This window comes from Pelobates fuscus, chromosome 5 (genome assembly GCF_036172605.1).
Source record: "Pelobates fuscus isolate aPelFus1 chromosome 5, aPelFus1.pri, whole genome shotgun sequence".
In the NCBI taxonomy this organism is placed as follows: Eukaryota; Metazoa; Chordata; class Amphibia; order Anura; family Pelobatidae; genus Pelobates; species Pelobates fuscus.
Genome location: NC_086321.1, coordinates 184,098,331 through 184,115,953, shown reverse-complemented (window position 1 = coordinate 184,115,953; position 17,623 = coordinate 184,098,331). Strand labels below are relative to the sequence as shown.

The window sequence follows — 17,623 nt, the reverse complement described above, 5'->3', positions numbered from 1 at the left end:
TGCATTTGATAAAGCTGTAATTTTTACACCAATTTATGCCAATGTTTGTGGTGAGGGGGGGAAAAAAAATAGCATTTTTATAAACATGTAGCATTTTTTTAGTATTTCTTATACTTGATATGTGCCACTGTCATAAAATCCCCCAAATTATGCTCAGTTACATCTTCTGAGTAAAACAATATGCCCAATGTATGACCTAGACACTTTTTTGTGAAGTTACAGTGCTGTAAAAGAGACGTGACAAGTTCAGTTTTTAAGTGTTAATTTTCATGGAGGGTTTTGATGCGTCCGTATCCCACTTTAACATGCTACATATTCATCCCAGTGTATTTCCAAATGGCATATTTTAAACCTTGTCGTCGGATAATTGTTCTGCTAGCTTGTACCAAGTGTAGTGGTAATAAGCATTTTCTTTCTGCCTTTTTGACACACAAAGTGAGTTTGCACAGTATATTTTGCAAATCGTATGTGTGCTATGGCAGTATAATATTTCATTTGTTGCTCAGCTATGTTTTCTGAGTACAGCAATACCCCCATATGTACCTTTGCCATGTATATGTGGATGTTGAAGAGGCACATTTGAGACGCAGACAGTTTATTTATTTATTTATTTTTAATACAGAGGCAGACCAGAGGAGCGTTAACCCCGCGATCGCCGGCACCGCAATCTGGGGTTAATTTTAGCGCATGACGGACCGGGTCCGTCATCTGGTGTTAACTGCTTCCCCAGCATGACTGACCCGGTCCGTCATTAAGGGGTTAAACAGCATTGAAAGCAAACCATTCCCTTTTGGGCAGGGTTATTTACTAATCTGTGTATAGACAGGAAATCAAAATGAATTTCACATTTTAGGAAAAAGTTAAACTGGAATTTGTTTTGGTCTTATTCACTTTGAATTCCTAGCAATTCACACCATATTGAACTCTATTTTGTGGGTACACCTAAAGTAAGTTCACTCAAGTGCAATTTACAAAATCAAATAAATGTATTGTTGAACTTTTATTTATGGTTTAATTTAAGTGAAAAAGAATTGTTACACAATTGGTATAGGCTCTGAGGTGAAACAATTACCGGTATATGCTAGTTACCCTTAACTACTGCATGCATTCTATGTATCAGCTATAGAAGCCAGCAGTGACCTAGCAGTATGGGACACAGCTGCCTACCTATAAAAAAGAAAAGAGCTTATCTCTATTACATATCTAAATCCCGTGTTATTTACTCAAGAGTTCTGCAAGTGCAGAGTTGAGGTCTGGATATAGGAAGGTGAATCCTTTTTGCAGTGTCCTTTTTGGTGTAACCCTCTGACCCTCCAAAAGCATTACAGCTCTTTCATTTCCCAGAAGAGCCTGGATGGCAAACGCTGGAGCAGGAAAGATAGCAGGGCGCTTCAAGGCTTTGCTCAGTGCTCTAGTGAAGTCAGCATTGGTATCTGAAATAGAGGAAGGGGACACGGCATTCAAAACACCCCCGTCCTTTCCTTCCTGCTCTATTGTCTGACAGAGTAGCCGGCATAAGTCATCAATGTGAATCCAAGGAAAAGGCTGTTGCCCAGAACCCACTGGGCCTCCTAAACAGAGGCGAAATGGCCACAGCATGGAAGGCAAGGCACCACCATCACGGCCCAACACCACACCTAGTGGGAACAGGAAAGGAAACATAGTCAGATGGCATTTACATATCCCCATACAAATAGACAATGTTGTAAATTCTCTCAAGTCATCACACTTATATCTCCACTACTCTCCACGACACAGGAGCAATCCACAACCCGATCAAATGCAAACACTTGTCCTCATATGTTAAAAATGATTAGCTTACTAAGAGTTAACTCACCTGAGCGGATTATCACCAGCTGTGTTTTGGAATTACGGTCAGTGATGGGTAACTGTGCTGCTGCCTCCCAATCTCTCACTAACTGGGATAAAAAGTCTGCATCCCCTCCAGGACTGTCTTCTGAATATTGCTGTGTCCGACTGGGAGGATAATACCCTACAGTATTAATAAAAGCAAAGTTATTTCTTGGACATAGTATAATGCCTCCAAAGTTCCAGGTACTAACAGATTATGTCCAGCAAGTACAAGTGAGAAAGTACCATTGAATAGTGGTTTTCATTCAGTGGATTTTTAAAGTTTACGATGCTACATTTTAAGAGAGTATGTCTACATTTGTAATCCAGGAAAGTTTAATGTACTCACAAGTCGTGTAAATGGTTCCAAAAAAATAAATAAAAAACCACATCATTTGAGCAATTTTTCCATCACAACTTATGTCTTTATCACAATTTACACATCTATCATACCAGCACCGTTTCATTTCTAAATCTAAACCCATGCTTTGGAATGAGTTATTTACAGAAATGTATGCCATTGCTAAGCCCATGTATAGGAATACATGTTTTTCAGATCCATAAAGGGGTTTTATTTTTCTATGTAGAGATTATTTTATAGTCACAAACACACAGAAAAAAGTGACCATGCACTTATGGTTGGTCTTTTCATGCTCTGGTGCTATAATTTGCCACTATGGAACACTAAGGGAACAATAATACTTTAAACTTACATTCACTTTATAAAAAGATCTGTCAACTTGTGAGTTTTTTATAAAGGCAGATTCTAGATAAAAAGTTGCCTTTATGGTGCATTTTGAAAATGTATAAATAGACAAAACTATGGAACTACTGAAGTAACCACATTTCATTGCTGACCACCAAATGCACTTTAGCATCATTACTGCGTGTGCAGTCGTTGAAGTACATTTCTTGCCACAGACCATTTGTTTTCTCTCTCTCTATAATGGTAAGCAAATACAGTATGTTAACTTTATCTGCTACAAATTATTAGTCACTAAAGAAATGCACGGTCATCTCACTTTTGTTTGCTCAATAGGGTTGAACGGTGTACTTTTAATTAAAGCAACTGTCATTTTGCAGGTTTTGCATAATTATTATTATTATTATTATTGCCATTTATATAGCGCCAACAGATTCCGTAGCGCTTTACAATATTTTGAGAGGGGGGGATGTAACAATAAATAAGACAATTTCAAGAAAACTTACAGGAATAATAGGTTGAAGAGGACCCTGCTCAAATGAGCTTACAGTCTATAGGAGGTGGGGTATTAGAAACATTAGGATAGGAAATATCAAGTAGGAGTGAAGCAGAGCTGGAGGAGAGAGCAAAGCACTATCCCATAGGGACAGGTATGTAAGGGAGAGATTACTCTGGGAGGCCATACGCTTTCCTGAAGAGATGGGATTTAAGGCCCTTCTTAAATGATTGAAGACTAGGGGAGAGTCTGATGGCAGTAGGCAAGTTATTCCATAGGAGAGGAGCCGCCCGTGAGAAGTCCTGCAAGCGTGAGTTGGCCGTACGGGTGCTTTTTGTCTCTCTATTTCTTCTTATATGTACTTTTTTTCTAAAATTTCAGCTGAGATTTTTTTTTAGTTATACATAAGAAAAAGTGTGAACTACATTTACTCATGAGGAATGTGATTTGTCAAACGTTGGCCATTAATAAGCTAGCTAATCCACAATCCATCAGTCAAAAGAATACCACAGAACGACAAACTGTAGACTTCATGGACAGAGGAAAACAAAATGGAGGCACCCAGGTATTAAGATTCGACAGAAGAAAGAAATGATAATAAATATAAATAAAGGTAAGCAGCAAAAAAGGGGAGTATGATGATTACGATACAAAGAGAAGGGTAGGAAAACTGAAGTAAAAGAAAAACACACGGCAGAGCAGTTTTAAGAGAACATTTCAGCAATTTGCTCACTTGCCATGACTGTAACCAGTTCTTAAAGGACCACTCTAGGCACCCAGACCACTTCAGCTTAATGAAGTGGTCTGGGTGCCAGGTCCTTCTAGGGTTAACCCATTTTTTCATAAACATAGCAGTTTCAGAGAAACTGCTATGTTTGTGAATGGGTTAAGCCTTCCCCTATTTCCTCTAGTGGCTGTCTCATTGACAGCCGCTAGAGGCGCTTGCGTGATTCTCACTGTGAAAATCACAGTGAGAGCACGCAAGCGTCCATAGCAAAGCATTATGAATGCTTTCCTATGTGACCGGCTGAATGCGCGCGCAGCTCTTGCCGCGCGTGCGCATTCAGCCGACGGGGAGGAGAAGAGAAGGATCGGTTAGTGCAACTCTAGACCAAATGAGATGAATTATAAATTCAGCTATTTGTCTTAACATTTGAAGATCTTTGTGACTCCCAGTTTAATGAATAAGTCCCAATAAACTTACTTTAGAAGAAAAGTAAAACTAATAGCCAATGTGTTTTACATTAAAATACATTCAAAAAGCACTTTCTTTGAAACAGAGGAACAAATACTTTTAACACTTTCTTTCCTTTTGACTATATATGCTACTTTACATATGTTTGGCAACTACAGTGTAAACAATGCTTATTTGTATTACTTAAATGCTAAACACACCCACTCCAGTAACCAAGGTCCAAGATCGTGGTGGGTTGTCAGACAAACTAATTGCCTTAGCCAGAGTCTGTGTGGTTTCGATTCTGCTGGATATAACTTCATTCTTAAACTGTGCAGTCCACCTGCAAGTCAGAAAAAAAAAATATGATGAGGGTATATAGCAAATTCTGCAGCAAGGAACAATAGAGCTATAATCTGCCTGTAATTGTAGCACAAATATAAAGACGCTAGAGCAAAACTGGTTGTCATATTTTGATACAGACTTTCATGTTTTAACCCCTTAAGACCGCAGCCAAATGTACAAGTTGTGAACCAAAAAAAATGTAAACAAACCACAGATTTTGACTATATGTCTGTTCAACAATAATTTACCTCTTTCATATTAAATGCACCCACACTTATTATATATCATACTTTGTAAAAAGTATGACAGCAAAAATATCGTCAGTGTAAGTGCCGTTTGTGTGCGAAAAATTCAATAAATTTCACTTTCCCTGACGATATCATTGTTGTAATAAATTTTACGGTTTTGAAACACAAATATTTGTATTCAGCCATGTCTCCCGAGTAAAACAGTACCCCCAATGTACAGGTTTTATAGTGTCTTGGAAAGTTATAGGGTTAAATATAGTGCTAGCAAATTAAATTCCCTATACTTTCAGCCTGGGTTGTTAGGCAGGTCCTGCAAATTGTAATTAATAAAAGGACCTAATTATGTAAAATTATTACATAAATATATATGTAAAATTATTATATATACACGTGTGTGTGTATATATATATATATATATATATATATATATATATGTATATAATTTTTTATTTATATATAGTTATACATATAGTGATGTATACGTATATACTTGGGTATATACATATATATATTATTTCGTTCTACGTGTATTTTGAGATATATATATATATATATATATTAATATCAAAATACAGTTCGAACGAAATTACACACATATATTTTTAATTATTTTTTATTTTTTTTATTTTTTTTACGTATTTACATATTTTTATTATAATATATATATATATATATATATATAATTATAATTATGCATATATTTAATCAATATCCTTCTACGTGTATTTTGATATTAATATATATATAATTATATATATAAATATTAAAATACACTTAGTGTATGTGTAAATGTGTGCGTATATATATATATATATACACATATATATATATATATATATATATATATATATATAAAAATGAGTGTATATTTTATTTGTAACTTTAATTTTTTTTTTAACAGGGGTTAATAGGGGAGGAGAGGGGCAGAGACAGTGTCAGACAGTGATTTTACATCACTGGCTGACACACAGGATCAGTGATCACAGTGACTGGCTGTTACTGTGATCACCTCCTGCAGATCGCGGTAATTGGCCACAGGGGGAGTGCCTGGGTGGCCAGGCATGCCCCCCACCGCGATCTGCAGGGGGATCCTGCCTGCAGTTACTATGGGTCAGCCAATAGGCTGACACATAGTAACTCTGATCGCAGTGACAGGCTGTCTCTGCATTCAGATCGCAGAGACAGCCTCTCCCTGCGATCATACTCTGCAGATCGCGGTCACTGACCGCAGGGGGACTGCCTGGGGGGCCAGGCATGTCCCCCGACCACGATCTGCAGAGTGAAAATGCGGCCGGCTCCATGTGTCAGCCGATTTTACATGGTAAATACCGATCGCAGTGACAGCCTGTCACTGCGATCGGAAGCTGCAGACCGCGGTCCCCAGGCACAGGGGGGCTGCCTGGGGGGCCAGGCATGCCCCCCGACCGCGATCTGCAGCGGCCATGTTCCGCCGGCCACGTGGGGGGTAAGACCGCCCAGGACGTACCATGCCGTCCTGCGGCGTTTAGAGCCGCCCAAATAAGGACGGCATGGTACGTCCTGCGGTCTTAAGGGGTTAATAGACGCTAATGTGTAGTTAGCACATAAGGAGTTTCGCTGTTCAGTGAAACCTCGGAACTCGATCTTAATCCTTTACAGAAGGCTGTTCGAGTTCCTATTTGTTCAAGAACCGAATCAACATTTCCCATAGGAATTAATGTAAATTTGATTAATCCGTTCCAAACCCCCAAAATTATAGCATTAATTTGAAGACTGAATGGAGCGGTTTGCTGACAGGATGGAGCTCTATTTGAAGACTGAATGGAGCGGTTTGCTGACATGATGGAGCTGTTTCCTAACAAAATGGAATGGTGATGCGTCATACTAACGAGGTACCAATGAGTTTACCAACGAAGTTACCATAGAGGTGAATGCTGCGTAATGTGTTCGGGTACCGAGGATCATTTGCGTACCAAGAATTGTTCGATGAATGGGACCTTTTGAGTTCTGAGGTTCCACTGTGTGTGTGTGTGTGTATATATATATATATATATATATATGAAATGCTACTAAATTTTTCCTACTCAGTTGTAGCCACAGTGGACTACTTTAGCCTGAATTTTGTAATTAGGTTTTAATATATTAAAAATTCACTGAAATGTGAATAAGCCTTACTGTCTCAACTGACTTAAAGGGACACCATAAGCGTTATACCATATGATGCTTGGTGTTCGCTGGTTGTGACTCACTGTTCACAAACCATTTTTATATGGTTTAACATAGAATAAAGGTCCCCTGTTGTCCTCTTATAGAATGTAAGCTCGATTGAGCAGGGTCCTCTTCAACCTATGGTTCCTGTAAGTTTATTTGTAATTGTCCTATTTATAGTTAAATTCCCTCTCAATATTGTAAAGCGCTACGGAATCTGTTGGCGCTATATAAATGGCAATAATAATAATAACAATAATAATAAATATTAGCCCCACTGAGAGCATCAGGTAAAGAATCATGGCCACCTACTTCTGGTAACGTGCAACCCCACCTTAGCTATACCTCCAGTGTGGGCCAGGCTGCAGAAGACTTTTTTAATTGTCAGCTGCAGGCAGTCCCAATAAAGGGCATTAAGGGAACAGATTTTGAAAGGAGACAATCTTTAAGAATAACTTTAATAAAGTTATATCCTCAAAAGAAATGAATGTGCACTCCAAGCACACCAAAATCACTACAGTGCACTGTAGTAGTTAAGTAGACAATCCGATTTAGAACAGTTAAGAAGTCAATCAGATTTAGAACAGTTTGACTTCTTACCTGGGCTCCACAGGGAGCTTCTGTAAGCTCTCTGCCCGAGTTACGTCCAGCGGTGCAGGGCTTAGCTCCATGGCTGAATGCGATCTGCTGACGCTCTCAGCAAATGAGCTAAAAATCACCCCAAGTACTCCTGGCCCCATAACAGCTACAGCTTATTTACCAGGTGACCGCAAATCACATCCCTACTAATGAGTATGTTCAAATGGTTATATTTGCCTGAATCTGGCAATTGTTTTCTGTAGCAGAAGAGAGCCAATACTACGATAAATGAGCCTCACCTTTTTAGAGGATTCAAAACATTCTCTCCAGCCAGGTTAACAACAGCATCACATGGTGGAATCCCTTTCTTGGACACATCATCCTATTAGATCAGGAAAGGAAACACACATAAGACAGAGACAAGTGGTGGGTCTATTACATCAGGTGTCTGGCTAAGCACACTACTGCTCATATCATGGGTTGAGAGCATTCTACCAGTAAATCAAACACTGTTAACTCATTTAGGGTGTTTTTTTCTTTTGTTTTAGATAAGTAATCACAAGAAGAATTGAGTCACCTTCTTTGGAAAGAAGGAGCTTAATGTTCCATATACGCCTTCTAGCCGTGTCATCATGCTGAGAATGCACAATCAACAATAAGATCTCAAATTGCTTGACTACCACAAACAGATTAAGTAGAAAACAAAATAAACTAGATTTATAGAGAGTTGTGTTTCTTAATAATTGCAAAAACCTGCATTGACCAAGTCATACAAAACATATTTAAACTTTGGTCAATATTACTCTTCACCCACTAGCAAGTCAAAAAAGAGATTATAACACTGGTATAACATTCTGGAAAGCATTATCAAGACTGAACGTGTGGTTGAATATTTTTGTTCCCACCATAGCGTGCTCATTAACTATACTAATAGGTTCAACCATTATTAAAAAAATGGTTCTTCCAAGGTTAGATTTTCCCCTAGCAGGAAATTATTTGGAACTCAGAGTCACTATTTAAATGGGAAAGTGATTGAAGTCCCATGTTCCCATCAAGTTTGATTCATTTTTTTATTCTTTATTTATGTTGACAGAGATAACATGCATAGGTCGAGTACATTTCGTAACTCAAACAACGATTGACATACACATTGTATACAGAGTGCAGTAACTTGTCCATCGCATAACCATGCGGCGGATGGTGGTCTAAGATTCTCCGCCATTGCCCCCTAAACTGATGTATTAGTTACCTTAATGCTCTCTGATATTGCGAGTTATGATTTGTCAACTTTAGTTTTATGAATGATAAAAGAAGAAAAACAAGAAATATTTGGTAACATATGAAACTTGGCTGTTGTACATGTACATAAACAACGTAGGTGTGTGCCCTCCAACTGCCGGGAGCCCATGACTGGGGTACCATTAGATCAGAGTAAGCCACAAAAGAAAAAGAGTAGGTGTAAAAACATCCTATGTACATGTGAGTGGACAGGAAAAAAAGACTGAAGATATAGGGGAGGGAGCTCTCTTTTATTTGTTTAATTAGGAGGTGTCCCTGTCCAATTTAGGAGTGGTAGAAGCTATACCTAAAAATGTATTCCATCATAAATGTATTCCTACCTAATTATTAGACTTAGTCTTTATATGCATTTAAATTTATTATGCCTATTCCCCTTTAGTTTATTAAAAATTCTCCCTTTTTGGTTTTGTATTTATTGTTATATGGCTTATACTTCCCTCACTTTTATTATTTCCCCCCCTTCTCTTGATTGTGTCTACCTAATTTATTGGTAGTTCTCTAGTGGGCAGCATTGTTTCTTCTATTCATTTTTTTTTAAGCTTTAATTTTATGTATGGCGGGATATTTAAACTGTCTTATTAGTTTGTTGTACATTCCTATGACTAAGGTCCAAAAGGTCTGTAATGTGTAAGGAACTGGTTTCACAACTCCCCCACCTGTGTTATTTGTGATGCCAATAAACATTTATAGGAGATATATACTATGACATCTTGTACATTCATATTTTTGAATTTAGTATAAATTTGGAATTCTGTTTTTAGTGCAGTATTACTTCGTATTGTTCACATATTAGTCTTACCCAAGTAATCCTCTTCTGACCTGGTTGACGGGAGATTATAGTAACTTTGTGACCTCGTTTGTAGAGTAAATTTGATAGTGATTGTCCAATGAACCCACCGCCTCCTCCTGCAGTAAAAAGCAGGGACAAACTGATTACATGGTCCCAAAGGTTATCTAGAAGTTAAACTTTGAATGGCCAAGAACTAAAGGACCACTAATTGTATCTCAAAGTGGTCTGAGTGCAATAGCCCTGTAGTTATACCCATTCAATGTAAAACCTTAGCATTTTGTATATAGGAAGCACTGAATTCAATGCTTTCCTATGAGAAGCATCTGATGGGTGTGTGGTGCATCACGTCCCCAATGATACTCCAGAAGGAACATTGGAATGGACAACCGCCTAGAGCAGTGGTTCCCAATGCAGCCCTCAAGTACTCCTACGAATCCAGGATTTAGGGATTACCTTGTTGCGTCTTAAAGTGTTTTTTTCCCACCTTTTTCTAAAAACACCTTAAACAACTGGATAATACCTAAATCCTGGACTGTTAGGGGTTATTTTAGGACTGGGTTGGGAACCACTGGTCTAGATGGATGCATTATGCAGAGAGGGCAGCAGCACCAAGGGATTCTTGGCGTTGGAAAAAAAGGCAATACATTTTTTTTTTCCATTATCCAAAATAGGGGATTGGGCACTATAGGGTTAGAAATACAGGGTTGTATTCTTAACTCTATAGTGTCCCTTTAAATGTTTATTCACAGAAGCCGCCAGTGTCCAGAATTGGTTAGCAAAGCTCTGTAAAATAGGTAGCCGAGCAAACACATATCTGCAACAGGACAGGTTAAGTGCAATTAAAAATATTTAGGTGCTTTCACAGTTACAACAGATAGAACATAGTACAGACTCTAAAAATGAAATCTGAACAAATCTGTGGCTTGCATTTTTTGCCTTGAAAACTACTTACAGGCAAAGCTTTGCTCAAGTGTCAGTAAAAAGTCATATTCAAGGTCAGGCTGATTTTTACATAGATGTAGGGGAAGAGGGATAAGCCTACACAATGCACATAGTTATCATGAGGAAGTACAGTAACATACTGAAAATCCTGAGTTGCATAACTTTTGCCACCATTACATAAACAGAATTCCATCAGAATCTCTGTGACAGAATACTAAATAGAATAGTAATAGAACTGTTTTTGCTGTTTCCAGGAGTTTAACTGACTGGACATAAGGCGAGGTGAAAGATAAAAAAAAAAAAACCGTCCTGAGAGTGCATTGAGTCCAGTGTGAGCAGTCACCATGTGTAACCAAACTGGCAGTGACCACACAGCTCATCTCACCTATAATAACCCTCATCGCTGCAGCAACGTTGGGATAACCATAGAGTAGGACGAAAGATAGAACGGATCTGGAAGACTTGTTACTAGTCAAAGAGCCTGCCCATAACCATAGGAGAAGAGAAAGCAGAGAGAGAGAGAAAGAGCGTCTCAGAAATCATAGAGGTAGGGTTTAAAACAGAAACCAGTTTGAAGCAAAGTAATAGAAATATACATGGAGTGACCCCTGGTGGTTTGCTTATGTAATTGTCAAAGTATTTTTTTTTTTCAATTCATTGAAGTGCATTTTGACATGTTAGGGTTTGTATGGTTGGTAAAAACACAAAATGCGATGAAGGAGGCTGCTTTACATTTATTAATGATATATTCAAAACGATAGTAACATAATACCACAATAGGATTTAAAACATTTTTATGCAACAGTTTATTGATATATTCATATATTTATTTTCAGTTTATGTACAGTATTTGTACATAAAGTATTTGCTCCTCTGCTGATTTTGAACGTTTGCCCACTGACAAAGAAATTATCAGTCTATAATTTTAATGGTATGTGTATTTTAACAGTGAGAGACAGAATAACAAAAATGTTTTCTCCAGAAAAACGCATGTCAATAAGTGAAATAAGTATTTGACCCCTTCGACTACTAGTACTTAGTACTTGGTGGCAAAACCCTTGTTGGCAATAACAGAGGGTAGACGTTTCTTGTAGTTGGCCACCAGGTTTGACACATCTCAGGAGGGATTTTGTTCCACTCCTCTTTCCAGATCCTCTCCAAATCATTAAGGTTTTGATGCTGACGTTTGGCAACTCAAACCTTCAGCTCCCTCCAGAGATTTTCTATGGCATTGTGGCGAAAGCCATTTCGCCACTGGGTTTTGGAGGGGACTACTTGCCAGCCTTTTACCCTGTGACTATGGCCCCTTTAATTTATTTTGGCTGAGAGACCCTAATTGTGCCTATTGTCACTTTAAACATTGGTTCTTCGAACTCCCGTACAGTCGAAGTGGCCGCCATTCGCCATTCGAACAAGTGGTGGTGGCCATCTTGTTCGCATAAACTAAAACCGCAAATAGACTTCAGGGGGCTTAGCCACGAATGCCCTGGAACTATTTTCGGCATGAAAACCTTGCGGTTCCCTGTTGATTCTCCAGCGGAACTGTTTTAGGCATGAAATCCTGGGTTCGTCCTGGGCAAAAATATGACTTTCATAACATTTCTGAACCCCTGATCTTATCTGGGTGATTTTCTTGTTCACCCAGATCAGAACTATCAGGGGATGTAACATTTATGGGGATATGTTATATTTAGGGGTACTTATGGTACTTTATAAAAATGTGTGTTTTTTCTGCCTGTGGACAATTAAGTTAATGCATTAAAGGAACACTATAGTCACCTAAATTACTTCAGCTAAATAAAGCAGTTTTAGTGTATAGATCATTCCCCTGCAATTTCACTGCTCAATTCACTGTCATTTAGGAGTTAAATCACTTTGTTTCTGTTTATGCAGCCCTAGCCACACCTCCCCTGGCTATGATTGACAGAGCCTGCATGAAAACAAAACTGGTTTCACTTTCAAACAGATGTAATTTACCTTAAATAATTGTATCTCAATCTCTAAATTGAACTTTAATCACATACAGGATGCTCTTGCAGGGTCTAGCAAGCTATTAACATAGCAGGGGATAAAAAAAAATCTTAATTAAACAGAACTTGCAATAAAGAAAGCCTAAATAGGGCTTTCTTTACAGGAAGTGTTTATGGAAGGCTGTGCAAGTCACATTCAGGGAGGTGTGACTAGGGTTCATAAACAAAGGGATTTAACTCCTAAATGTCAGAGGATTGAACAGTGAGGCTGCAGGGGCATGTTCTATACACCAAAACTGCTTCATTAAGCAAAAGTTGTTCATGTGACTATAGTGTCCCTTTAACTACCTTAATTATATCACAGGCAGAGGGGAGGGATTGTCTACTGTATGTGGGAATGTTGTTAATTGTTACATTGTTTTTATTGGTCTGTACATTTTGTAATTCAGTGTCCCATAAGGTCCAGAGGGTGTTCCCCTGGCCTGAGGAATTGTATATAAATCCAACCTGTACCAATAAACCTTCAGACCTCTTCACCCTCAATACTGAGTTCTGTCTCTTATTGTAGGGAGCTGCTATATCACTACCAGGGATTGCTATACTCGTTATACTCCCTTGGATAATCACTAGCTCTTGTAAGAGCTGTTCCTGTTACGCTCTCCTGGAAGAGATATCTTTCCCACACAGTCCTGGATAGCAGCGGTTGGTCCAGGGTGGGAGGAAGATGGCGAGATTCCAGTTAAGCTACGGTGGTTGCGGAGTTTGCGGTACTGATGGTGTCCGGTGCGGTGCTTATAGTCCTCGGCGTCCGCTAGGGAGCATCCGTTGACAGAGGTGCCCAGTCGGTGTGCCAGGTGGTCCGTTACAGGGGTTAAGGTCTGGAGACTGGCTCCAGGACTTGAATGTGCTTCTTCTTGAGCCACTCCTTTGTTCCCTTGGCTGTGTGTTTTGGGTCATTGTTATGCTGGAATACCCATCCACGACCCACGGGAAGGAGGTTCTCACCCAAGATTTGACGGTACATGGCTCCGTCCATTGTCCTCTTTGATGGGGTGCAGTTGTTCTGTCCCCTTAGCATGTCAACCCTAATCTGTAACAAGGTGATCGAAGAAGGAGGCAAAGCTATTAAACTCCATTATATCATTCATCAACAAGTTCTCTGTGCTAAGCATCTCAAATATGATCATGTTATGAAACCGGTGCTATTAAGACTATTAATTTTATTCGCTCTAAAGCACTGTGCCACCGCCAGTTTAAACAGTTTCTACTGGACATCCAGGCTGAATACGAAGATGTTTTATATCACAACAATGTAAGATGGCTCAGTCGGGGGTCTGCACTGCAGCGTTTATACTCTCTCGGAAAGGAAATCTGAGAATTCTTGGAAACAAAGGGAAAACCGATGCGAGAACTATCTGATCCTTTTTGGCTGGCTGATTTGGGTTTTTTAGTTGACATAACAAAGCATCTGAATATACTGAACACGAGTCTTCAGGGGGAAAATACAGCGGTGAACCAGCTTTATTCACACCTCAAAGCCTTTGGAACAAAGCTGCAACTTTGCCAAAGGCAATTGTCACAAACACAGGCCAATACCATACATTTTTCCGCATTGCAGGAAATAATGAACAGGTTTCCACAGGACAATATCAGTGCGCAAACGAGCAGGTATGCAGCAGACATCGCACCTCTGGCTAGGGAGTTTAAACTGCACTTTCAGGATTTTGCTGCTATTGAAAAGGAGATCAGCCTTTTCTCCTCTCCATTCTCTGTTGACCCCAGTGATGCTCCAGATCAGCTGCAGCTCCAGCTCACTGAGCTGCATTGTGACAGCTAGTCATGCAGTCGTCACCAACAGCTCTCTCTTGTGAACTTTTACCGCAACTGGATAAGAGCTGGTTTCAAGAGTTTCGAACGTTGGCTAAGAAAATGCTGAGGTTGTTTGGCTCAACATATTTGTGTGAGAAGACATTCTCTGCTATGAACTTTAACAAAAACCGCGTGAGGACAAGACTAAGTGACTCTCACCTGCATGACATTTTGCAAATCAAAACCACTACCTTTGAACCAGACCTTGTCTATGTGCTGCAGTCCAGAGCTCAGTTTCACCCTTCACATTAGTGTAGGCAAGTTTTTTTCTCAATTGAGATGAATACATTGTAAAATCTCAGTTAATATCAGTTGGTCTAAATCAGGTATAAAGATATTTGGACACAACATGTATACTTGGTGTTGTGTTCCTGATCAATTTTTTTTTTACTTAAAAGTTGACAGACAACCTTTATTACCAATAATATCTAATGTACTTTACAATGTTCCTGACATATATTTCAGCTTCCTGTTTTGTTTTTTTCATCTGGCCTTCAGATATGAAAGGCAGAGCGATTTAACACCTGTTTAGATTTGTCATCCATAAAATTTTAATGGTTCAAAGAATGTCAGACAATATGGTCGGCCCTCAAGCATGTTCACTTCATCAAATCTGGCCCTCTTTGAAAAAAGTTTGGACACCCCTTCTCTACAGCTATTACTCTTTAAAGTGACTATTTACACACTACAGAATTCAGTGGTGTATTTTGGATTATTGCTGCCCTAGGCATGACGGAACTCTGGCACCCCCTAATTTTAATTTGCCCAACCCCTTCCTGCCAAGGCTACAACTCTTCCTGTTAAAAACTAACACACGTTTTGACTGACAGACACACACTGACACACACATATTCACTGATCTGATACAATCTCACAGACATACGCAATCATTCAGGCACATACTGACAGATGCACACATGCACTGGCAGATACGCACACTCACTGTCAGACACGCACAATCACTCAGACACACACATTCACTGACAGATACACACACATTTACTGAAAGAAACACACACACACTCACAGACAGAATGATAAATATACACACACATTCACTGACAGACAGACAGACACAAATTCACTGACAGACACACACACTCATACAATGAAAGACACTGACATATATACACACACTTTCGCTGAGAGGCACACACACAGACACACACACAGTCACTGACAGACACACACACAGTCACTGACAGACAAACACACATTCACTGACAAACGCACACACACACATTTTTTCCCAGCACTCACACATTATTATTTATTTTTTTTAATTTAAATCCATCTAGCCTCCTTACTTTTGGGAGAACTGGGTGGATTATTTACCTGGGGTCCAGTGGGCCTGCTGGACAGGCAGGCAGGCAGGTGAGTGGCCAAAGTAGGTGGCGAGGGAGCTGTGATCTCCCTGCTCAGCTCCCTCGTGCGCCGCTTAGTGATGCCAGGAGCCGGACTTACATCATATTCCACCACTGCGGGGTGCGCAAAGGAACTGAGCAGGAAGAGCTCACAAACCAGTGCTCCCTTGTCGCCTTCCCAGAACTGAACTGGTTGCCTGCCAGGGCGGGGCCCAAAAGTGGCCAGCTCTTATGCCCACATAAAATAAGGCTACCAAGGCATTTGCCTGGGAATTTGGGGAGGAGTTTTTTGTTGCCCCCCTGGAAAGTGTCGCCTAAGGCAAATGCTTTCTTAGCCTCGCGGTAAATACAGCCCTGACACAATTTCATCAAATGCCACAAAGAGTTAATGGCTGCTGCTATTTACAGCCAATCACTAAGTAGTGGGAAATGGCTTACATTATTCATTATGGGAGCTTCTAACTGCTACTTAGTGAGTGTTTTCCAACTGATTTCCAACCCTGTCACTATTCATTACCAGTTGCCACTTACCCACAAAATTTACCCACAGGCCTCTTGCCAGGTGCAAAGAAGTTAACAGCAAACTACCAATACATCCTATTGATACCGGAGAAACTGACGGAAGCCAAGCACAGAGAGATGGACACAGGTTTCTTCAGGAAGGAAGAGATTCTTTATTCGGTTCACCGATCGGGACTCAGAGGGACTAATGTCACCAAAATACAACAAGTTCTGAGCCCCGGACAATAGTGCAGGCTCCTTATATAGGCACATAACTCCTCCCATATTAAGCTCCACCCGCACATCCTCTTAACCAATCAATACAAATAAGAATTAACTTCCTGCTTGACCGCATGGCTTGTCCAGCACAATGGAGGAGGGGAATACTACATCCGGTATTCTTGCACATGCTCCGTACACTACTGATCGTATCTTTGCCACGTGCAACCAACCGACCGATACGTCAGCATATGCACGTACACATGCCACGTGGTAATCTCGGCCTACTAAATTTATTTTTACCGAGATTCCACCACATTCCCCCCTTTGATGCCTCTGATATTTCACAATTACTTGAGGCATCACTTAACCTTGGTTTGCATACACCTCAGGTTACCATGAACCAGACCAGACTTTTCTATGATGTGAATCCCTCAACACTCCTCTTCCTGCATTGGTTCTCCCTGATTTAGAGCCTCATATTTATATATGGCCATTATCTGTGCTGCAGCCTTCCTCTCTGCTATATTTTCTATCAGGCTCTGCACAGACCTAACTACTAAAGGAATAAGACATGGCAGGAGTAGACACGACATTAAAATCAGTATGACCCCGCCTACCAATGCCTTAAGCCCTCCAAACTGCTCATACCAGTTACCAAACCAACTACTTGGATTATACCCTTTCCATACCTGAGTAGGCACATGCGCTAGTTTAACCATATGGCTAGTAAGCTCAGCTATTGCTTGCCCTTCGTCATCTATTTGAAGACAGCAATTGCTCAGGTTAAACTTCCCACATACACCTCCCTCTACTGTCAATAAGTAATCCAAGGCTAATCTATTTTGGTATACTGCTGTCCTCATTCTGGTATTATGCTTCGCTAGAAGATTGAGCGCGTGTGAGGTCTCATTAGTAATTATCTCAACCACCGCCTGTAACCTTATAATGCGGTTGAGCATATAAATTGGGGTTCTATATCCGAAAGTACCATCCTCTGCCCAAGTGGCTGGCCCATAATAGTCTATAATACGCTGGGGAGGCCATTCATCATCTTCCCAGGCGCCTATCTCTATGGGTCTTCTT

General features: G+C 39.9%; 1 protein-coding gene across 1 annotated transcript in view; it reads right to left on the bottom strand.

Moving 5' to 3' along the window:
• Positions 1 to 11,113, bottom strand: part of SDR39U1 (short chain dehydrogenase/reductase family 39U member 1) — a 204,426-nt gene extending 193,313 nt beyond the window's left edge. Inside the window, exons 1-6 of the mRNA XM_063457114.1 lie at positions 11,000 to 11,113; positions 9,682 to 9,788; positions 7,883 to 7,965; positions 4,446 to 4,567; positions 1,838 to 1,993; positions 1,067 to 1,637 (exon numbers count right to left, since the gene is read on the bottom strand). Of these exons, the coding sequence (XP_063313184.1) occupies positions 1,216 to 1,637; positions 1,838 to 1,993; positions 4,446 to 4,567; positions 7,883 to 7,965; positions 9,682 to 9,788; positions 11,000 to 11,015 (906 nt within the window). The 5' untranslated portion in view covers positions 11,016 to 11,113 and the 3' untranslated portion in view covers positions 1,067 to 1,215. The remainder of the gene's footprint in view (positions 1 to 1,066; positions 1,638 to 1,837; positions 1,994 to 4,445; positions 4,568 to 7,882; positions 7,966 to 9,681; positions 9,789 to 10,999) is intronic.
• Between the last annotated feature and the right edge of the window lie 6,510 nt (positions 11,114 to 17,623).